The sequence below is a fragment of the Pipra filicauda genome, unplaced genomic scaffold, assembly GCF_003945595.2.
Source record: "Pipra filicauda isolate LSUMZ 115617 unplaced genomic scaffold, ASM394559v2 scaffold40_size4127951_pilon, whole genome shotgun sequence".
In the NCBI taxonomy this organism is placed as follows: domain Eukaryota; kingdom Metazoa; phylum Chordata; class Aves; order Passeriformes; family Pipridae; genus Pipra; species Pipra filicauda.
In genome coordinates, this window is record NW_024104543.1 from 773352 (window position 1) to 796820 (window position 23469).

General features: G+C 42.7%; 1 protein-coding gene across 2 annotated transcripts in view; it reads left to right on the forward strand.

Moving 5' to 3' along the window:
• The window catches only part of PRICKLE1 (prickle planar cell polarity protein 1), a 67016-nt gene extending 46703 nt beyond the window's left edge, over nucleotides 1-20313 (forward strand). Inside the window, exons 1-8 of one of the 2 annotated variants that reach the window (XM_039385444.1) lie at nucleotides 5104-10387; nucleotides 10823-11002; nucleotides 13231-13344; nucleotides 14187-14324; nucleotides 14795-14998; nucleotides 15543-15729; nucleotides 15871-16734; nucleotides 18059-20313. In XM_039385444.1, the coding sequence (XP_039241378.1) occupies nucleotides 10871-11002; nucleotides 13231-13344; nucleotides 14187-14324; nucleotides 14795-14998; nucleotides 15543-15729; nucleotides 15871-16734; nucleotides 18059-18915 (2496 nt within the window). In that variant the 5' untranslated portion in view covers nucleotides 5104-10387; nucleotides 10823-10870 and the 3' untranslated portion in view covers nucleotides 18916-20313. Of the gene's footprint in view, nucleotides 1-5103; nucleotides 10388-10822; nucleotides 11003-13230; nucleotides 13345-14186; nucleotides 14325-14794; nucleotides 14999-15542; nucleotides 15730-15870; nucleotides 16735-18058 lie in introns of those variants that run through there. The other variant, XM_027710894.2, reaches the window with a different exon arrangement.
• The last annotated feature ends 3156 nt before the right edge of the window (nucleotides 20314-23469 follow it).

Below are 23469 nucleotides of genomic sequence, written 5' to 3' on the forward strand. Positions count from 1 at the left end.
CAAGCATTCCCAACACAGTAGCTGATGCCAGCCAGTTCTCAGTCCATCTGTAGCTGGTGTAAGCACTGGTTCTCTCCTTGATGCTTGATTGCTTGATGCCTCAGCGGATCTATGTACTATTGGTTGGTGAAAATAAAAGCGAGTTTTTGTATTATTATTATTTATTTGCCTAGTGCTACTTGATTGTCTCATTTTGTTATCTGATGTTATTATTTCCACTGGAGGTATTGACTTACTTTCTAAAGCCGTTTGTGGCAGTGTCCCCTCTGCATCGACCCTGAGGCAGGCAAAAGGCAAGCTTTTGGATCACAGGGAATGCAGCAAAGAGGAGAGTGGAAACTAAGCACCCTCATTTAATCACAGACCCTTGCTGGGCAAAAGTAATCTTACTCTTGTTTTTTTTTTAACTTGTTGCATTTAACATGCATTCTTCATTTTAATTCCTGTATCTCTCCTCTATTGCAAATCATCTCTTGTGTTTTACTACTACAGAGCTGGTTTTCTCTGGATTTTAAGTGTTATTTAAATGTTATTTTTAAACATTATTTAAAAATTGGCAAAGGTTCAGACTTTGGAGCCATCCGAACTCATAAGATGCTGCCTTCATGCCCTTTCTCTGCAGCCTCAAGAAAGAAAATACAGAAAGACACCAGTCAGCAGCACAGTCGAGAGGCCTCAATACGTTGGTAACAGCACTGGTTTGCCTCTGCTCCCAGCAGCACATGGTGATCCACTGTTGGCACCAAACTCTCCCATTTGGGTGGGCAGGAGGAAGCAGTGTTGAACAGGGAGAGGTTTCACCTATGGCTATAGGCGTGAAGCGGCTCAGACAGGGGCTGGTGGCCCATTGGGGTCCTTCAAGGCTTGAGCTTTGCTTCAAGGACATCCACTGTGTCAGGTGTCTCCTAGTGATTGTATATAGTGATAAAATAGTGCAAACTTTTCCCACCTATGAAGGCATACTTCCACCCGCTCATATCCTTAACCTGTGAGAGGAAACCTAAGGCTGGGTTTGACAAGACATTCCAAGTATCTAGAAAATGCAAGTGGATGTCCACAGGGGTTTCTGAACACACCAAGGCAAACATAGTAAATGTAAAGTGGTCTTGGAGGTCAGGCTGTTTATATACCACCTAAGCAAGTGTGTATAAACAGCCAGTTTTCCCAGAAGACAGAGGAAGCAAGGCCGGGAACTGAGCCTGCAGCTCCACAGCAGTCCAGCCTCACAGGAGTCCATCATGGTTTTTCCTTGTGCTAACACTGGCAGGTCAAGGAAATTAAACCAACATTTTTCACTGGATTGGGTTTTGCAGTAGATCATCTCAGATCATGATGAGACTGCTTCCCTTATTCTGATCTCTTCACTCCCTTGGAGCATACACCGGGGACCACTGGAGGTGGAAAGGACTTTGGTGCTGTAAATGCGTCCTAGAGCTCCCTGTGCTGTAACCTACAGGCAGGACCATACATGGTCAAGTCATTGTCTCTAAAGTTCCTGAAAGGCATATCTGCCTGCCTGCATCAGAGATTAGCTTTGATTTGTGCATAACCACCCCTTGGGTTGTAATTCTGGCTCCATGGACTCCTCCTGTGGTGTCAAGTATATGGAAAACCTTTCGTGGTTTGTTTTATTTCAAAACACAAAACCTGGTTTATTTTGAAGAGTTTTCTCACTGACTTCTCTGAAAGAATTATTACTGAGATTTTTTTTTTTGTTCTAGCTTCCATCCACCTTACTGCATGCTTTTACCTTTCATAGCTGACTCACAACTTTTTATTTTAAATGAACAGGGGAGATGATGCTTAATTAAAATTCTTGGGATGGAGGTGGTGATCATTACAGGGTGATGATGCAGAGGGTGAACTCTTCTGTTTATCCACAGAACTAATCGGGCTTGAGAGGTGGGTGTTAAGCCACTGTCCTACCTGGAGAAGCTGCCTCTGAAGCACAAGCGGTTAATTAGTTTTCTGCTCCTTGGTCTCTCTTCTGTGATTGCCAACAAAGGTAGCAATTACCAGGTTATGTCAGGGGATGGTCCCTGATGTGGATAACTTGGAACTGGGAAACTACACTGACAACTCAGCAAATTTCTTACAGGCCAGAGAACACCCTTGGCCTGGTCAGTAGTAAAAGAAAGATGCTACCCAGACTAAATTTGTGCTAATACCTTAGGGCAAAAGGTTCCATATCCATTACGGGTCCCTTGAAGCATTTGGTTGTTTGAAGGATCAACTCTACCCAAACACAGTCAAGAATGTGGTACGTGCTGTAAAGGGTGAGTTGTTTTGTGCCTGTCTTTTCAGTATCTTTTTTTTTTTAGGCAACTTCTGTAGCATAGTTTATGCTTCACATAACAAGTATGTATGCTGTAGTATTTGTTGTGCAAAAAATAGAGAAAAAAATCATAGCAACACATTTGTTCTTGTGGAAGCAGCCTGAATCAAAGGAGGTGGTTCAGGAATGAATTTCACAATTTGCAAATGCCTAAGGGGAGTTATGATAGCTGGTTCTTTAGCCCAGCGTTCAAGGGTACCATACAATCAAGTGTTTGAACACTGAAACACAGCAATTTGAGATTTAAAAAAAAAAAGAAAAAAGTAGTGTAAAATAATTGACTACTTGAAATAATTTAACAAGGACTGTAGTGGATTTAACAGGAGTTGTAGTGGGTTATTCATTGCTGGTACTTTTGAATCAAGATCAGATGTTTTGTTCATGCAGCCAGTAATGGTAGGAAAATCTTATGAGCACATTAGTTCAGACTAGAAGATCACAATGGTTGGTTTTGGTCTGATACTCTATAAGTGCACTGTCCAGAACAATGTAGTAGTTTCTGTGCTCAAGCCAGAAAAATCCAGGGAAAAAAGAGCCATGCAGCCAACTATCTCTGTATATCCTCCGACACTTCAGTGTCAGGGAAAGCATTAGTAAAATGGGGGACAGTTTGACTGACCAGGAGTGTAAGTGAACATCTCTTTGTTGGCTTCAGTAGGCTCATGGTCAGGAAACTTCACAAACTTATCTGCAGCCATTGTGTTGGTTGTGGTGCAGAAGTTTCCAAAGGTGATTCTCATTTTTGCAATGTGCTGTGCAGAGGTGTTGAGCCCCTGGTGTGGGGAGGTGCTGAGAAAAGGTCAAGCACCTCTGGAAAAGGAGTAGGTGATATATGCAAATTGTTGGTATTTATTCAGTCACGTAGTGGGAAAGAATAAACATTATTCCTGACATTTCCATTTTTGATTAATGATGAACAGAGTTGGCAGATTTTCAGCTGGCCGCCACATGGGGTCTGCTCAGTCCAACAAACAGAACAGGAACAGTCTGGGTCTCGTAAAGTTTGTCCAGGTGATATGCCAATTTTGACCTCAAAATTACTTAGCCGCTTCAGAATGGAGGTAGTACAACCAGCGAAACTGCTTATGGAAGCAAAATGGGGTGTGGAAGGATGGGAGCTGGTTAGTTTGCTGGAGTTTCAGCAGGTTTTTTTCAGTCGCAGGAGCCACAGAGTGTGGCTTTGATTCCCTGAGGTTGGATCCGCGCGGGGCCTCCTGAATTCACCCACGGTTACAGGTGTAATGGTCTCTGGGCACATCTAGTCGGTCGGCGGTGGGGATCGGGTCGGGATCGGGTGCTTGTAGCGTCGTGAGCCCGGGGTGGGCTGTGCCACGTGAGATCAGATAGCCCGGCGTTGGTCCTGATCCATCGGCCGGCCGGTCTGTCTGCCTGCTTCTGGCCGTGGGGAATCAGCCCACGGGAGGAGGGGGTGTGGGCTTCTCCGTGAGAACTCGCGTGTGCCTGGCCGAGGGTTAGGGGAGCCCGTGGGGACGCGGGGGATAGGGCTGGGGACAGGGACGCTGCTCTGAGCGCCTCAGCCCGCGGCAGCCGCCGTGCCTGTACCCATCAGGGCTGGCTTCCCTCAGCGCCCCGCGGACAAAGCCATTCAAATTTAGAGGAGTGAATTTGAATCCATGCAAATTCGGTTCCTGAGGGAAGCGATAAGTGTCTGTGAAGTGCCCCGTCTCAGTCCCGCGCGGCGGGTCCTGGCAGATGAAGCCGCCCCCGGCCGCGGGACGTCGGGGCGAGACGGGACACGACACGACACGGGGCTAGGTCACCGCTGCCCCTCGCAGCGGAAGCGGGGGTGGGTGTGGGGGGGTGTGTGTTGCCGCTTTGCCCCCGAGATGCAGCGCGAATAAATTCCCTTTGATAATGACTTCCCCAGGGAGACAAAAGAGCGGGAGGGAAGAGGAAATTTGACCGCAGTGTTCACGGTTACATTGGCGGTGCCGGGGGGAAGGTGGCCGCCTGCCTTTGAAGCCGAAACAGCTACCTCTCGGTGCTTTTTATGCCTACGGGGGTGGGGGAAGTGGTAAAAGCGGCGGCTGGCAGCCGCTTAGGATATGCACCGGTAGTCCCGGTGCTACTTCTCTGTACATGTGCTGGGGCTCGGACACCTCTTTCCCTACTTAAGATGTGCCAGAAGAGACAGCGATGAACGGCTGCTCGCTGTGGTCGTCGGCTTCAAACTGGGTTTATTATTTTTATTATTCGTGCACAGCGATCTAGAACAAATGATTTCCCGTCCTGACCCGAGCCCTTCCCGTCCCAGTGCGCGGGGCGGCAGTGGCTGGGCCGGGCAGGGTCAGCCCGGGGCGGCCGGAGCGTGGCCAGGGTGGGGTGGGAAATCTATTTCAGGCGTAAACACGAACAAAAGCGCTGTCCATCGTGTCCTGAGCGCAGAATTTATTGCTTCTGCAGGCGCTCGGTCCCTCGGGTGGGCAGGCGGCGGGGCCGACGACCCTTCCTGCCTCGGGACCGGTGGCAGGAGCCGCTCCCCCTTCCCTCGCTCCCTCCCCCGCCTCGGGCAGCACTTTGAACGAAGATCGTTGGTGGGAGAGATTCTTCCCGCCGCCTGACGAGGAGCGGTGAGAGTGCCCGGCGCTGGGGTACGGCGGGGTCGGGGGAGCCCCCCGGGGGGAGGCGGGAGGTGCTGCCGCTCCGGGGCGAGTCTGGGGAGGAGCGCTCGGGAGGCTGCTTCCTCCCTGGCTTGCCGCCCCGGGGGAGGGGGACGGAGGGCGGTGCAGGTATCTCTCCCGCTGCGCTCCCACCAGGCGGGACGGGGAAGGGAAGTGGTGGCGCCTCCCGGCAGGGGCAAGGCTGGAGGAGCTCCCCGCCGCCCCTGCCCTCGGAAGAGTCGTGCCTGGCGCTGGCCCCTCCTCGGGACCTGCCGGGCACGGGAGGGAGCCGCGGGGAGCTGCCGGCGCCTGGCCGGGTGCGCGGGTCTGCGCAGCCCCGGGTCTCGGTGTGAAACTGCCGCCGACGGGGCGCGGGTCGGGTCTGCAGCCGGCATCGCCTCTCCTGCGCCGCCTGCCCCGGCTCCGCGGCAGCCTGGCCGCTGTTTTGGTGCCGTACAGAGGTAATTTGCGGTTACTTGTATCCGCTCTCCCTGGAGGCAGCTCGGCCGGAGGGGCAGGGTGAGTGGGTGGGTGCCAGTGGATGCCGGTGCCTTCGCCCATCCGGCTGCAGAGCGTGGGGAGCCGAGGGGCTGGAGGCGCCTCTGCCCCACCGTAACGTCTTTGGAACTTGGTCAGGATAGATAGAACCCCACCTGTCCTTCAGGGAGCTCTGCCTACTGAGAACGGCACCGTCCCGGCTCCTCCGGGATAAGCGCTCGCGGCGGGACTGTCGATACACAAGGCTAGGCGCAGAATTTTTTTATTTTTCTATTCTTTACAATTCCAGCCTTGTGACTTATTGAACACTTTCTTCAAGTGTTTTCACTGGAAACTTGTCTCAAATGAGGGCTGTGAGCCCTAACAAAGAAGGGTGTTGTTCGAGAGCCAACAGGTGACGGGGTGAAACCTGAGTATATGTGTACATTGGAGTAAAGTCTGGCTGCTGTTTAAAATAGAATTTAAAAAAATCAATGGGAGACTGTAAAAGGCAAGATTTCTTTCTTTCTAAATCTGTACACCCTCCTAAGGAGAGAGGGGGGAAGCATCCGTGAGAATACGGCTTCCTCGGCTGGAAGTTTGGGTCTTGCCTTACTGCAGTGTGCGCTTGAGTTTCCATCAGCGCTGGAAAGTGCCAAGGATAACACGGCCAAATCAGATGTGTTGGCGTGGGGCGATGCTTTGTCATGGGGCTTCCTCCTTTTGTTAATGGAGGTAGGCTGTCTTTGCAGTGTGGCTCGTCAAAAGAAAATACCCTGAAAAGGATAGTCTGATTTTCAGTTGGAAAAGTAATCTTTGCGCTGGAATGCTAGAGGAGGAAAGCAGTTAACTCATCTGTCGGTCCTTGTTCGCTGGCTAATGAAAGGGAAAAAAGTTCTTACTTGTAGGGTCCATCTGGAGGTCCGTCGAATGGATAAGTAGACAGGCTCCGTTCTTTCCCCCACTGCTCTGGGTAGTTCGTTACTCAAAGGAGTCAACAGATGAAGAAGTCGCTGGTACTGATACAGATTCTGATCATCAGTTGGATCCAGATTTTCCAAGCACAGAGCTATAGAGGTCACTGTAAATATGTTACTTGTTCTGTAGCTAGGGAATGGGACTTCCTGATGATGTGCGTAATACATATTGGAAATAGTCTTTGAATTATTAATAGGTTACTTTGTGGTTGTTTATTGCTGCTGTATTACGCCCTTCCTCTTCTAATGTAGTTATCTTGCACCAGGGATTAAATACACAGGTGAATGAGCTGGCCACGCTAATCTTAACTTGTTGAGCCTTCATTGTGAATGGATGCATGTGATATGCATCTTGTATCCCCTACAGCCTTGTTAACAAGCCTTCTAACAAAAAAAGTTGTTAAAACAATTTACCCTGCAGGACAGAGTAAAACAGCAGGGGATGGGCAAGGAGATGTTTGTCTAACTGTGCTCACAAATCATGACCTTTCTATCTGGTCAGGGGGGAACATAATCAGTGAGCTGGAAATCCTAGCACAGGGATAACCTTCAAATGGGCTTCAGCAACAACTTTGTTCTAAGTTTGATATCCCAATATTTTTTGGACCCATAGGTTTGTAATTAGGAGTGTAGTTTGTCTTTGCTTCTAAGGAATTTCTCATATTATGGTTGTTTTAATTCATCAGTGGAAAAAACACATTAATTGCTTTTCTTTTTAAATCGAATTTAGCTGTGTAGTTCAATTATGTTATTCATAGTTGTCAACCTGCCAGTGAATACCTCCTTGTAGACTATAAAGCCTTTTTTAAGAGGTAGTATTTGAACAGAGCTGAAACCTCAAAATGTTCCACAGACTTCAAGAAAGCAAAGCAAAACAAAACATCCTTGCTGTGTTCTGTAGGTGTCATGGCAGGAGAAGAAAACATACCTTTCCACTCATCCCTTGGAAAGCACTTATTTTTTCAGCTGTTGTTTATATTCATTTGAATCCTCCTTAGGATGTAATCATTTTAAACAGATCACTTTGAAGGATGAGTGTGGTTGGAAGGCAGGGAGGAAAAACCCTGTAGTTTTAAAATGCAAACCAAATCACACTTGAGCAGGAGAGGAAGAAGAACTCCTAAACAAGCAATTGCTAAAATAGTTCTGCAGATAGCCTGCTGTTAAACTAGGCTGGATTAGAAACCTTGCTCTCAGCAACACCACGGTATTTGTGACATGGCCATATTGATACGTGATGTACTGTCAGTCATTTTATAGCCAGCTTTGCGTTTGCTCTATGGGAGCATTTTTCTTTGAAAGTGAATTATGTCCTTTTGAGTAATCTCAGTTCACTGAAGATTTGTGAACGTTGCTTTGACCATTTCCAGTTGCCTTATCTGGGGAGGAGAACCCTGACAATAAAGTTGCATTTTAGAGTTGGAGGTAAGGAGTATTTTTCCTTTATTCTCTATCAGCCTAACTTTCAACTGTCTTGTATGACTGGAAACTGGACCTGTGGGTCTGTGGTTTCCTCTTGTTGGTGTGCAAGCTCTCTTAAATGGATTGGTCAGAGGACGCCCAGGCAGGACCAGTTTCTACAGAAAAGCAGTCTGGTCTCTTACCAGTGCCTTGTCTTCCTTAGGAATTAGGCAGCGCTCCTACACTTACATACCTTTGCTAGTTGAAATCCTGATGTTTCCCAGCGCTGCTTTTTGCAGTGTGGAAGTAGTATTTAGCCTTAGTATTCAAAATACTCAGCAAAGTTAACACATCACCATGCGTTCAGATTTTGGATTGTTTCCTTGCCTTTCAAGAGAAGTAAGTCAGAGAAGTTAATCTCTGATCTTGCAGAGAAAGGGTTTTGCACAATCAATATGAAGCGATTACTCAGTTACTGGTGGGCTTGTGAGCGTTTGGCATTGTGTGAATGAGGCAGAGGTACACTCTGCTCAAGTGCCGAGGCACTGCCAGAGCTTAACCTGTCTCTTTGCCTAAATTATGTTTCAAGTCTGCTTTGTGTGGTGCGCGGTTGAGGTCAGGCTGCCTAATGAAATATTGGCAAAGACATTTCACCTACTGACTCCTTTTATTCCTGGTTTATTGGGCAGGAGTCAGTTCTTGAAAACTGACTGTTTGACCACCACAAGTTCTTGCGTTGCGATGCCATAAGAATTGGAAATACCAGCTTAGATGTCAGTGAGTGACACAGTATTGTAAATTAGATATCTGTCTCTTTCTAAGGGGAAATGGTAAAACAGTTCATCTGCTGCTGAGATAATATTGGAAGGAATTGGGCTTCTCGGTGATCCTCATAGTGACTTTTTACTTAAGAGTTATTTGGATATAGATGATGCAGGACACAAGCTGCCAATCTGAGCATCCCCATCCCTCAGCAACAGTGAGCACTGTTGCCTCTTTTTGCTAGAGTGATTTCCTAAGTGCATCACAGCATTCCTCTATCCTTCCTTCCTCAAACCCCAGTTTTATGCAAGCAATAACAAAAACATACCTGATGCTTAACTTTACTTCCACTGGTAAGTTGAAAAGGGAAACAGTCTCTTGTCTTGTCATTTGTTTCTGAAGGCAACTAATTCAAGGGATATAGTAAGTACCAGGAAGTCTGTTTTCTATTTGAAATACATGTGATTGAGTTTGGTTATACTCACCTTCCTTGAGAAAGATGGTGATATGGCAGTGTTAAACTCAGAAGCTGTTTTACTAACCTTCAGTTGTTCAACTTGAGTAAGATTTCAGGCATGTGCCTGACAGCTCACCAGCTTTCCAGAAATAGCCTGTTCTCCGAAGGGAAGTTGGCAGGTTTGCTTGCCCCATCAAATATTAAATTAATCTCTTATTACAGTGCAGCTATGAAGTGTGTTGGCATCTCAGCCATGCACCAAAAATAATGCCTATGTTTTTGAACCAGAAGGTTTTGGAGTAAAGTTAAATAATTTAATTTCTATGAGCACTAGCCCAGTGGAAGAGTAAAGTAATGCCATCTCTTTTTATTGGGTGTGGGAATGTATAGATGTATAGAAAATAGGAGTAGATAAGACCGTATACTACTGGGTATTGTAATTTCTGTGAGTTTGTTGCTCTGGATGCATGTGGGCACTTTTTATGGAACAGGTTTAGTTTATGTGCTGAATCATCAGAACTTGGCACTAACCAGTGCCTGATACTTGAAGGAGAAACTCCTGTTGAGTAACCAACAAAATAGTTGGGTACACAGTCTTAAATCTTCCATCTGTGATCTATCAGCAACTTACTTTCTCTAATATGGTGGTGATATACTGGATATGTAATAACATGGGACTCAACAGAAGTTTTTAGAGTGCTCTCCACATTAGACGCACCAGCAAGGTTATATGGCAAGGAGATTAGAATTTTCTGCTGCTCAGATCTAGCACTCACAAAATTGGATCTCTGTTTAGATAAATAGGTGGAAGAATGTCCTAAAATGGGGAAGACATAGGTCATGTGTAATGTGGTACTGTTACAGCAAACTTGTTCCTACCCTGAGTGGTCAGGATGTCTGCCATTTTAGGACACATCCTCTGTGGGTTTGGTTATCTGTATTTTTATGTATATATATATATATATTCATTGAAATTCCTCATCTGAATTTCCTAAGAACTGCTAGACATTCTAATGTAAGATATTTATCTTAAGCTTTTTACTACAGACTGCTATGGATCTTGGTGAGAGCCTTCTTTGCCAGTTGTTACTCAAAATGATCCCAGTGATATTAATCTTTGCAGGCTTCATGAATCAACAGAAGCATCACCCTGTAGGGTTTTAAATTGACAGAACAATCATGATGTATTTTACAGAGACTAATCTGGCATAATTGAATTTCAGATATTTAGCAGGACCAACGCCCTTCCGCTCCCATACAGCTGAAACAAAGTTCTCAGAGGAATCCAGCAGATGCTTGCTGCTCTGTGCCTACCTTGTGAACAACAGGATGCTACTTGCACAACTATCTTTTCCCAGTAATTTCTTTAGTTTTTAACATGTGGTTGTCATGTCTTTTGTTTTACTAGATTAGTGGTAGTAATGGCTTCAGGAAGAGCTTGTGTCGTTCATGTTGTTAATATCTGCTCAATGAGTCTTTCCTAGATATACCTATGTACAACCTGTGATGTGAAACAAGCAGAACTGTAAAAGGTGACAAGTGTTAATATTGAAATACATTGTGGTTGCCAATTGTGGTAGTGTGTGTCTAGGGTTTGTTTTGTTTTTTTCTTGAGTAGTTTTATAACTCTTTCAAGAACTTTTGAATTGCTTATAGCAAGTTGTAATGAAGCTTCAATAATTTATTATTCTGGACAACAAAAGGAATACTGAACTGTTTTAAGATCATTTACACTGATAATTAGTTGTTGCATGTTCAAATTTATTAAAGGTCTATTAATCTCTTTCTCTAGATCAATTTCTTGATGAGCTGCAGCTGAAATATTTAACACTTCACACTCATGCCACTGGAGATGGAGCCCAAAGCCAATAACCTCGTTTTTGGGTGTCAGCGAAGCTCAACCTCTGATGATGACTCTGGCTGTGCCTTGGAGGAATATGCTTGGGTTCCCCCAGGCCTCAGACCAGAGCAGGTACCAACTATACTTCTCCATTTTAAAAATAAGCCTCATAAGGACTGTCTGAGGGAGTGATGTGCTGCCTCTACAAGTGTAATGAAATTCTTATAATGTATAAAACTTTAATTCATATAGAACTTTTCACTTCTTTTTTTGTTTGTTTCCTGTTCCAATGAGGCTGTGTGTAGGGAGCTTAAAATCCTCAACCCTGAGGAGTTTTATGTTCCAAAGAACAGTTCCCAGTCAAGGTTTTTCACTAAGTATGTGCTGCAGAGATATGTATTATCAAGTCTAAAAGTAGCACAGAAATGTGCTTTTTCTTTGAAAGTAGTTATTAGGTTAAATTAAAGCTTATGGCATACCTCATGGCATTGTGCTCTTTGGCCAAGTACTTCATTGCACTTGGCAAATTAGGCATTTGACATCTAGAACGTGGATGATACTACAGCACACGTAAATGCAAGTGTTCTATCACTGTGACAAATAATAACATATTTTACACTTGTTTAAATAGTTGTATGGCTGTCATTTGTCCCTGCTAGGATTCCTCTTGCATGGTGTCTGGAGCTGACATTCATGGGTTGGCTGTGCTGTTCCTTCCCCTCTCCTCATTACCCTTTTTTTTTGTATAACATCACAGTAATGGAAATAAAAGTGAAATTATTTATGAGCAAGTTTCTGTGGGAGATCAAAATGAGCCTCTCGTGGTTTTCATTTACTTGATGATATTGTAACTGTGCTTAAGCTGTGTGCTTGCTAATATCCAGAACTCAGACTTTAGTATTAAATGGCCAGGGTGGCTTTGCAACATCTGCTAAAGGAGGCAGAGCAATCCTGGCAAGCTTATACAGTTCGTAGTTAAAAAAAGTGCAGAAGATGTCTCCTTTTTGCAATGCAGAGATTTTCTTAATAGCGAGTTTAGTAACAAGTCAGCAGGAATTGCAAATAATGGGCTATTTTTAGGGCAACTCTTTTTATCACTTATTTAAGCATCTATAAGAATCCTGATGAATCAGACCTTAAGGCAAACAGCAAGCTAACATTCTGCCAGAACAATTAAATGCCCTAAAATATCCTCATAATCTCAGCTAGCTCAAACTCCCTGAAGATTTTTTTTTCCAAGACAAATTACTTACTTTGAGAACAGTGCAATAAACTTGAGAAAAGGGCAGAAAGTATCTTTAAAGCTTCACTTCTTGCTGCATGTTATCTTTTTCCAGAGCTTTTTGAAATACAGTTAGTAGCAAGTGGGCTTACAGTAAACTTCAGTTGGTTTAAGTTTTGGTTAAATGAAGACTAAGTCATGTTTTGTACAGCCTGTCTCTAATAATTTTGATTGCTTTCTGGCTTAAGTGACAGATTACTGCTTCTTTTTCTGTCTTGAACAATAATAAGCTGTTTACCTGAGCATTATCTAAATCTGGATGGCAAGTAATATTTTTCCCAATAGCAAAACTTACAGCTCCAGGTCTCATGACAAGCTGGAAGCTGCATAGGAAAAACAATAAATCTGTAGCTGTTCCACAAAAATATTTTTTGCCATTGGGCTTTGTCATAGTGTTCATTACAGCTTTCCTGTCATAATATTCTTCTGAAAAAAAAAAAAAGAGTGAAGATTGATACAAAAACATTCATCCCGTGAAAATTCCATGGTTAACTTGCACTTGATTGAAATGTGGCTGGATCCAGCCTCCTCCCAAGGGAAGGATGTTTCCACCTTCTTACCAAAGCCCACATGGAAGCAATGAAAGCCGATGCTTTGGGTGAACCTGGTCAGCAGGAGACTACAAAACAGCTTTTGTCTCAACAATGTGTAAAATGCAGAGAGCAAATTAAATTTGTTTATATAGTGGCTGTTTTCTGGAAAGCTTCATGCCTTGTGTGGTAAATTACAGAGGGAAACTTGGAATTTCCACAGAGTTGTTGACCAGCCCTAAAGGGGGTGGGAATAATGAGAACATTAAATGTGCATAATTTATGATACCCCCCTAATTGTCACTGCAAATTGCATTCCAGAAAAGCAATTCAGCAGCTGGGTGCTAGTTTTATCAGAGACAATTCAGGTTTGCTGAGCTGGTTTATTTGGGTCTCGTATTTTCAGCAAAAACCCTGTCATAGGTCTAATGTAGCGTGACCTCCTTCCTTCATAAATGAGACCTGAGATAAAACAGTAGGTAAAAGATGCTGGCAGTGCTTGGGTGATGCATCTCCCTTGGACTGAACTCTGTGTTTCTCCTGGTCAGGTCCAGCTGTATTTCGCCTGCTTGCCAGAGGAGAAGGTCCCTTACGTTAACAGTCCTGGAGAGAAACACCGGATTAAACAACTTCTCTATCAGCTGCCACCCCATGATAATGAGGTAAATACAGAATTTAGGATGAACCATCAGGGCTTGGGGTCTCCTTGCCAGCTTTTACATGGAGAATTACCTGCCTGTGTATTTATTACAAGCCTAAACCGTGGCCTGCAGTGGCATCTGAGCTATAAAGCAGCATGGTGTGTACACTGAGTCCATTGTTCAGCTGTCCGCTTGGCCTGTGTGCAGATAAGAGCTGTCTGGAAGGACACTGCTTCTGCTTGTTAGGGAGGTTGGTGTCACTGCAATAAACTTAATACAAGTTGGTTTTATAGTGTTTGCAGCCACCCACCAATTACCAGGAACCTACAAATTCCTGAAATTGCATTGTAGCGCACAAAAAAGGATGCTTTGTGATAGTAAAAGGTTTGCATCTCAGTTATGCAGCGTAATTTGGAGTAGAAGTGGAAATAACAAACAAGCTCTTTGTAAGGAAAGGGGCGTGGATGTCAATACTTAAGATCTTGTGTCTACTGCAATACTTAGTTGTGGGCACTTAACCATAAATCTAAAAGACAATGTTACGGCTGATTTGGGTTCATTCCATTGTTTTAGGATAGCAGCAGATTTTGGGTTGACTTTTAAAAATCTTTTTTCTTTCCTAAACAACTCCTTAGTTTAGTATGGTGGGTTTTTTTATCTCTAATGCAAAATCTCTCTCCATACTCCTTTTGTGTTATGCCATATTACCTAAATATTAAGATGGCAGAGAAGGCAAGTTGGAAAAGTTTAATGATGAGTGGCAGCAGGCCTGATGAATTCCTTGCATATATGCACTTACTTATTAATGTGTTACTTTAAAGGCTCAGTGTATAAAATAAGTTCTCTTGTGTTTTCACTGGAAGGTGAGATACTGCCAGTCTTTAAGTGAAGAAGAAAAGAAGGAACTGCAGATATTCAGTTCTCAGCGCAAAAAGGAGGCACTTGGCCGAGGCACTATTAAACTACTCTCAAGAGCAGTGATGCATGCAGTTTGTGAACAGGTAATACTCCTAGTGCCACAAGCTGACTACCAGGCTGAATAATCTAAAACTACAGTATCTCAGTATTAAAATTTAAGCTTATCTCTGTCTATATCTGAAAACAACAACAAAACCAAAAAAAAGGATTTTTGGAAGCTGCATGGAAGAAGAAAGAAGGTAGTGCTTGCTTAAGCAAAACACAACCTTTGATACTGGGAATGAACTGAGTCTTTGATGTATTTCCTACTCAAAAAAAACCCCTAATGCTGACTCATACTAAAGTAATGACAAATGAAAAACAGACATATGCTTTAAAATGTTATTTTGTATAAAACAAACTTATATTCACAAAAGGTTCATTGAGACACAGTTTGTCTAGACCAAAATTGATAACAATTTTTCCCTCTTGTCAGAATTTTTAACTTAGTTTAAACGCAAGAAGCTAGTAGTTTGGGATGGGAACTGTATTCACTTTCTGCGTTTGTTCCTAGTGTGGTACAAAAATAAACGGCGGTGAGGTTGCAGTTTTTGCCTCGAGAGCCGGGCCTGGTGTGTGCTGGCATCCCTCGTGTTTTGTGTGCTTCACATGCAATGAGCTGCTTGTTGACCTTATCTACTTCTACCAAGATGGAAAAATTCACTGTGGCAGACACCATGCTGAACTTCTCAAACCTCGATGTTCAGCCTGTGATGAGGTAAATAATTCACATTTTACAGCCAATCTACACTCCTGTTGTTCAGTTAAGAAACTGCAGTTGGGAAATTCCTAACTTCAAATGCAGTCACTTAAGAAGTCAGGACTCTGCTGCATAGATGTGTCTGGAGGCTGAGGGGCATTTAATTTCTTGTCAAATTGGCAATATTACAAGCAATATGATGGTCTTTAGAAGGCACAAACCTGTTTGTGTTTAGAGTTGAACCTTGTAGATCAAATAAGAAAAAGTATCTGTACAAATATTCCAAAATATCATCCTTATAGAGGCCTCTTTAATGGTTGAATTCTTAGGTTCCTTTTTTTTTTTTTTTTTGCTTTAAAATGTGCTGGTTTTCTTTTTTTTTTTTTTTGTTATAGAAAAGGTTGGAATGCCACAATTGCTGTGGGAGGTCGTTGTTTCTATCTTTGTATGCAAAAGGCAGCTAAATAAAAATAAACTTAGTGTATGAACTGCAGAGCTAGGATATTTTACATGCTCGGGTTTTGGCCACTTAACTAAAAGTATACATTTTATTTCTGAACAGATAATTTTTGCTGATGAGTGTACAGAAGCTGAAGGTCGCCACTGGCACATGAAGCACTTCTGTTGCCTTGAGTGTGAAACAATCCTGGGTGGACAGAGATACATCATGAAGGATGGGCGACCGTTCTGCTGTAACTGTTTTGAATCTCTCTATGCAGAATACTGTGAGACCTGTGGGGAACATATTGGTAAGTCCTTTTTAAGCATTAAAGTTACAAATTAAGGGAAAGGGAAAGCCAATTTATGAACTGATTTCACGTTCCAGAAGCATGAATTCTGCAAGTAATTTTTTAGAGAAACCCAAAGCACTGCTTTTTCTCCCTTTCTAGGTGTTGACCATGCTCAGATGACCTATGATGGACAGCACTGGCACGCCACAGAAGCTTGCTTTTCTTGTGCTCAGTGCAAGACCTCTTTGCTTGGCTGCCCTTTCCTTCCAAAGCAAGGGCAGATTTATTGTTCAAAAACCTGCAGCTTGGGAGAGGATGTTCATGCCTCCGACTCTTCTGATTCTGCGTTTCAGTCAGCTCGATCCAGAGATTCCAGGAGGAGTGTCCGCATGGGAAAAAGCAGCCGGTCAGCTGACCAGTGCCGTCAGTCTCTCCTCCTGTCACCAGCTGTCAATTACAAATTTCCTGGCCTTTCAGACAATGCTGATGATACTCTCTCTCGTAAGTTGGATGATTTAAGCCTTTCAAGGGAAGAGGCAAGCTTCGTTAATGAAGATTTCTGGAAAGGAAGAGTAGAGCAAGAAATGCCTGAAGACCCTGAAGAATGGGCAGAACATGAAGATTACATGACTCAACTTCTTCTGAAGTTTGGTGATAAAAGCCTTTTCCAGCAGCCCGCTGAAGTAGACATTAGATCAAGTGAACACTGGATTTCTGACAGCATGGTCAAGAGCAAGTTGGACTTGAAAAAAAATAATCCAAGCCTAGCAAGTAAGAAGTATCAATCAGACATGTACTGGGCCCAGTCACAAGATGGTTTGGGAGACTCTGCATATGGCAGCCACCCAGGCCCTGCCAGCAGCAGGAAGATCCAGGAGCTAGACATGGAACATGGGGCATCAGGATACAAACACGACCAAACACCGTGGTATGGAGGTTCACTCGAATGTTTGTCTGACTTGAAACAGCAAGAACAAAGTGTTCGAGACTCAATGGATTCCTTGGCTTTGTCTAACATAACAGGTAATGGGGAAATAAATGAATGGTTTTGATGGAGAGGTCAACCAAAGTATGAGTGTTAGAGTATTTTCAACAAAGATTTTTCATTTCTGTGATTTCTAAAAAGCTTTAGTAGTAGGAGATGCATGTAAAGTAGGCAACAGCTTTAATCAAGCACATCTTTAGTGAAATATGTTTCTGCTACTAAAATTCTTTTAGACTCTTCTCCTTTCCTTTTGAATTCTCTTTTCTTTGTCAGAGTAAGAATGGTCTTAAACTGTGCATTTGTTATATACAAATCACCACTTTAAGCAAATGACAATTTATTTTTGCCATACCTTAAGTACAAAAAGTTGCATTATATATTAGGATAACATTAAAGATAATCTGCAAAACACTTTAGATAATTTCCTGATTTGCTTGTAAAAATATGTAGGAAGTCTGAAAGGATGGTAAATTTCTTAGCCTTAGGAAATTAGGTTTATGAGATTATCTTTCTCCATTGACTAAAAGGAAACTGGTAATCCGCTTTTGTGAATCTCCTTGTCAAACGTGATTGTCAAAAGTTACCCAAAGGGATAAAGTGCATGTTAACCTTCCTTTCCTATTTCCCTACAAAACCCCCAAACCTGGGAGTTAGAGACCCATTTTAAAAGTTGTTCAATCATCTTCTCCATTCTTTTCCTCCTGTAACCTGAATTACTGCAACTACTCGTGTAGCTCAGGCCCAACCACAGGCTGGCTGCATTTGCCAAGCAGTAATGAAGGAACTGAGGAGGGGAGGTTGTTTCAGGGAGCACAGGAGGAGAATGAACTAGAGGTGTTGCACCTGGGACCATCACAGGGCACGTGACACTGCTGTGGGAATGAAGGGTCAGTAGACACAAATGTGGAGTACACCAGGCCAGCTTATTGTTGATGCTTTTTGGAGGGTAAGGATCCTTCTTTGCAAGGCAGTAAAGCTTGGCTTTCCTGTAGCACCAGCTGGAACATGAATTTGGCAGTACCAGAAACATGAATTATTTTAGCCCTAAAAACGGCAAGCATAGACTGCAGAATAATTTTAAATAATCCTTTTTTCTTAAAGGCCTAGCTGTATTCATGTTTCAAAATTTTAAACTAATAGAATTTCTGCTCTTGATGTCCTCATGAACTAATTCTTTGGTAATCAGAGCTAATATTTAAATGTTTTAAGTCAAAACAAAGTTTAATCTTCTGTGAAGCTAGTCCTTTAGTTCTGAATAGTTCCGAAAGGTCTGCTTTGCTGACAAGAAGCATTTTATATTTTGTTATAATACTTGTCTCCATCATGCTTCTCTCATTTCCTTTTCTTCCTTTTTCCCCACAGGGGCTTCAATGGACGGAGAAGGCAAACCACGGCCATCTCTCTACTCTTTGCAAACTTTCCAAGAGCTGGATGTGGAGGACTGTGAGAAGATGAGCAACATGGGAACTCTAAATTCTTCAATGCTCCACCGGAGCACAGAGTCCTTGAAGAGTCTGAGCTCAGAGTTGTGTCAGGAAAAAGTCTTGCCAGAGGAAAAGCCAGTCCATATGCCTGTACTGAGAAGATCTAAATCCCAGTCTAGACCACAGCAAGTGAAGTTTTCAGATGATGTCATTGATAATGGAAGTTATGAGAATCTTGAAATACGTCAGCCTCCAATGAGTGAAAGGACTCGTAGGCGTGTTTACCATTTTGAAGAACGTGGAAATCGGCCTTCTCACCATCGCAGAAGAAGTAGGAAGTCTCGTTCAGATAACGCACTTAACTTGGCCACAGAAAGAAGAAGCTCTCCGAGAGAGAGATTTCGTTATTACTCCCCTCAGGATCATGAAAAATTTATTCAGAATAGGAGCTCACGTGAGCTTCGGGCATTTATTCAAAATTCAGAGCTGTATGGACAATATGCCCATACTAGGTCTGACTATGCACTGAGGAATCAGGTGGTTGATAAGTTTTTTGGACTATATGGTGATGAAGATGACTCCTGGTGTTCAACTTCATCCTCATCATCCGATTCTGAAGAGGAAGGATATTTTCTAGGACAGCCAATTCCACAACCACGGTCACTGAGATATCCATACTATACAGATGATCTTTCTGGTCCAACTACTGCGTTATCTACTTCTCAGTTTGGACAAAGGACAACCAAATCAAAGAAGAAGAGGGGACACAAAGGAAAAAATTGCATTATTTCTTAATTAATTCTTAATATTTCTTAATTGGGAAGACCAGTCAACTCTGTAGCTACAGTATGAACCACATCTTTTTATATTAATAATTGTACTTAGGCAAGTTGCTAAAGTTCTTAATGCTTTGCCATTGTAAATGATAACCCTGCCAGAGTTTACATTGTACAAGTAACATTCAGAAATGTCCCCACACCAAATGATCTGCTCAGATACTGCTAGGTTTACATACTGTGTTTCAGCTGTCAAAATACTGTTACTGCAGTTCTTGATAGAGACTTTTTGTAGACATTTTATTTTATGCTCGCTATTCACCTACACTGAATTATCTGAGAGAGGATTCAACAAAGATAAGTAAATAAAAATGTCAGTCCTGTGCTGTAGCTATATCCACACAGGTGATCTTTGACTTTTTCCTCTTGCTGCCAAGAATAAGAAGGCTCTATGCTGTGTCTTTTCTTCACAGATAAAGCTCACTCTTCCTCTTTCAAGTTTCCACACAAAAACTGGAATTTTATTTTTTTTTAATTTGGGAAAACGCTCCTTAAAGAGGTAAAAATCAGAATGTGGGAGCTGAAATGCTTGAAGCCTTGATGTATCCTAGAGCAACAGTAAATGGTTTATACACTTAACTGTCATGGGTTTTCCTCCACAATTTTTTGAGAAAGTGTAAGGTGGTTGTTTTGGATTTTGGGGTTTTTTTGTGCCTGCTTAAATGAAGCTATTAATTCGGCTGCTGGAACTGGACTTAGCTGCCAATGAGTGGTGATGTTTCTTCTGTCGTGCCCCCCACCCCTCAGCAGTGAGAGAGGTAAAACTGCTGGAGTCCTTTGCTCAGGCATGTAACCCCATTTAAGTCAATGAATCTACTTACGTAACAAATATTTTCATAAGGGCTTAAAGGATTAGGCTCCAGAATTGTGTCTTTTCACATGCATTATCCAGGTTTTAAAATGTATTAGCTGCAATTCTAAGTCAAAAACATTGATATTTATAATGTAGTATTTCATAGGCTTAAATGTATTCATAATTTAACAGTGCAAATACTAATGTACATATTGTACAGTTAAAATTTTAAAATCTGAATATTTTTATATCCCTGAATTTGAAGAAGTTTGTTACAAGATCAAACTAGATTTGTTAAGGGTTTAACAGCAGCATTATGGATGAAATATTGCTTGTATTTTAGTCAGGGGGTTTAAGCTGAAAAATATTGAAAAATGTTCAGTGCAAAACAGCTTAATTTTGTCTACTAGGTATTAAAAGCTCTGTATGCATGGTGGGGCTATGTAAATACTCTCTATGGCCCTCTTAATCTTGCAAGTGTTATTTATGGGTCAAGCAAAATGTAAACTATATAAATGTAAAAACCACACAAGCCTGGAATATATCAGTACAACCAGTATGCAACTCCTGTGGATGTGGATTTTATTATTATTGTTCCCCCTCCTTTCCCAAAAATAATTTCTGAAGTTCACCTACATAAAGGAAGAGAGATACTGGGTGGTTAGAGAAGGCAAGCTGGCAAAAACTATAACCTTGTAGGTGATCTCAAAAGTTCCCTTGAACTGAGATGTGGAGCAGGAGCTACTTTAAGTTATAATAAACTTCTTCCACTGTTTTAAATAAAGGGCAGAAATTTGTTAACAGTGACATCCACTAATTAAGATAGTAAATGCTAAAGCCATTGGCTTTCTGACCACCTGAAGAAAGGAAATGAATAAAATAGTAGATGCTTCTTACCAGAAAAATGTGTCAAATCAAACTTCCCCCTTCCCCTACAGAAGCTTCTGGCCTGAAAGTTTCTCTCCGGTGTTAGGATAAATTGTTGAGAAGGGGTGGGGGAAGCCTAAAAATTGGATTTTAGATTTCTAATGTGGCTCAAACTGCCACAAATTTTTGCCCTTCTTGAGGATATAGAAGTTGTAAATAAAAGCAGCTAAAAGTAAGGAATGGGTACATGGGCAGCAAAGAAAATGAAGCTATTGCGAAGGCTAAATCGGACTAGCAGTTACTTGCTTGTATTTTTCAGGGTAAAATGAGTAACAGATCCTTTACTCCCAGAAGTGGTACTCACCGTGTAAGTCACTTTTCTAGTACAAACAAGTCTTGTGTATGTGAAAGCTGATCAAAGCAATGCGCTGTTCCGTCGCATGGGCCGACGGGCACCTTGTGGGATGGTTCCAGCTGGCAGGCTCTGCCCTGGCTCAGGCACCACATGCTTTACAGCCACCAGACTGCCAGGAGTTACAGGGCATGAGGAGAGATGTTGACTTCTTAATACCTTCCCCAAGATGCTCCAACAATGATTAGGACCTTCCCTTCTTGCCTGCATTTCCAAAAATGGGAAACCAGGGTCCTCAAAACCAAAATGGTGTAACCGCTACTGCTGTGTCCTTTGTTGGACCAAGTAACTGTCTCATGGAGAAATGTCTCCACCGGTATTTCTTCTGATCTTACATCACCTCCTGAGATGCAGCATATGTACTCTCCCAAATGGCGATGTCTTATGGAATATTAGATGATAAAAGTTTTCCATAGATTGCTAGTTGCTTCTTAATACTTTCTTCAAGAAAAAAATTTAAGATGACTATACAACACAAGACTCAGATACAGTCACCAAAGCTCTAAAATGTGGGTTGTGTTATTAGACCTATATTCCAAGTGCCTCATAGGCATCCATGTCACACAGCTGCTCACTCACTATCCCTAGTGGGGGGGGAGAGAAGAATAAAAGAAAACTCATGGGCTGAGTTAAAGACAGTTTAATAGGCAAAAAACAAACACAAAAAAACCAACCAACACCCTGAAGTGATACCAAAAAAACCCCAGTAGCTCACCACTAGCCACATAATACCCAGTCTATCCCTGAACAACAGCAGCCCTGGCAAACTCTTCACCCCCGCCCCCAGCTTCATACGTTGAGCATGATGCCGTATGGTCTGGAATATCCTTGTGGTCACTTGAGGTCAGCTGTGTTCATTTCCCACTTCTTGTGCACCCCCAGCCTCCTCACCGGTGGGGTGGGGTGAGAGGCAGAAAAGGCCTTAACTCTGTGTAAGCTCTGCGCAGCAGTAGCTAAAACATCCCTTTGTTATCAACAGCTTCCGTCAGAAACCCAAAGCACGGCACCACTACACCAGCTAATACTTTAATATCCATAGTGGTTTTGTTGCCGATTTTCACCCCTACTGCTTACATTGTCATTCAAAGCTGCAAACTCACTCAAGTGAGGTTACAGAACCATTTAGAACCATTCCAGCCTCGGCAGATAGCACTGAATTTCCATACTCCTTTCCTTCAATTTCCACCTCCTTTCTTACTCTTTTATGAGATCTGCACATTATCAAGTGCAAGGAGTAACTTCCATTTTCAGTAGCTCTTACAGCAACAAAGAAATCAAATTCCTCCATCACAACATGTTTCCTTTCACCAGTGCTCTTCCTACCACTTTCCAGGAGCCCCACTGAGGCTGTTCTCTAGACCAGAGACAATTTTTTTTTATATTGATCTGAAATAAATCTGAACTACATGCTTGTTCTAAAGGAAGCAAGACTAAAAGCCATCCTTCTTCGTTAAGTTAAGGAACTGGCATAGTATATTTTACTTACATCAACAGGAAGCATACATCCCAAAAGGTTAAATGTGAACATTCAACACAATGTCAAGTATTAAATGGAAAATCAGTAACCTATCCCTTATGAATGCAAATGAAACCTTTCACAGAAATAGCAGTTAAAAAAATTAAAGACTCCTTAGTTCATGAGTAAAATTTAATCAATTTTTTCAAAATAGTCAGATTAAGCAAAGGACAATATAACAAACTTTTGAAAGATCTTACTGACCTGTTAGCTAATATAAAATACTCAAGAATACTGGCCAACAGGTCAGGCTCAAAGAATTATAGTAAAAGGGCCAATGCTCTTTAATGTTTTTATAAATGGTAAAGAGAGGAGTCAAATGTACATTAAGTAAGTTTGCTAACAACACTAAATTGAGAGGAGCTGTGGATTCCCTCAAGGGTAGAGAGGCCCTGCACAGAGATCTAGATAAACTAGCAAACTGGGCAATCACCAGCTGCATGACGTTTAACAAGAGCAAGTGCCAGATTCTCCACCTGGGACAAGGGTAGTTCTGATTATACATACAAATTAGAGAATGAGAAGCTGGAGAGCAGCCCTGCAAAAGGGCCATGGAGGTCCTGGTCAAAGGCAAGTTGACTATGAGTCAGCAGTGCCCTGGCAGCCAGGAGGGCCAACCATATCCTGGGGGCATCAGGCAAAGCATCACCAGCTGGTTGAGGAAAGGGATCGTCCCACTCTGCTCTGCACTGGTGTGGCCTCACCTTGAATATTGTGTGCAGTTTTAGGCACCACAATATAGGAAAGAGATTAGGCTATTAGAGGAGGAGCCTGGAGAAGACTGAGGGGAGACCTCATTAAAATCTACAACTTCAAGATGGGTAGTGGAGGGGGAAGTGCTGATCTCTCTGGTGACCAGTAACAGGACACAAGGAAATGGAATGAAGCTGCATCAGGGGAAGTTCAGGTTGTACATGAGGAAAAG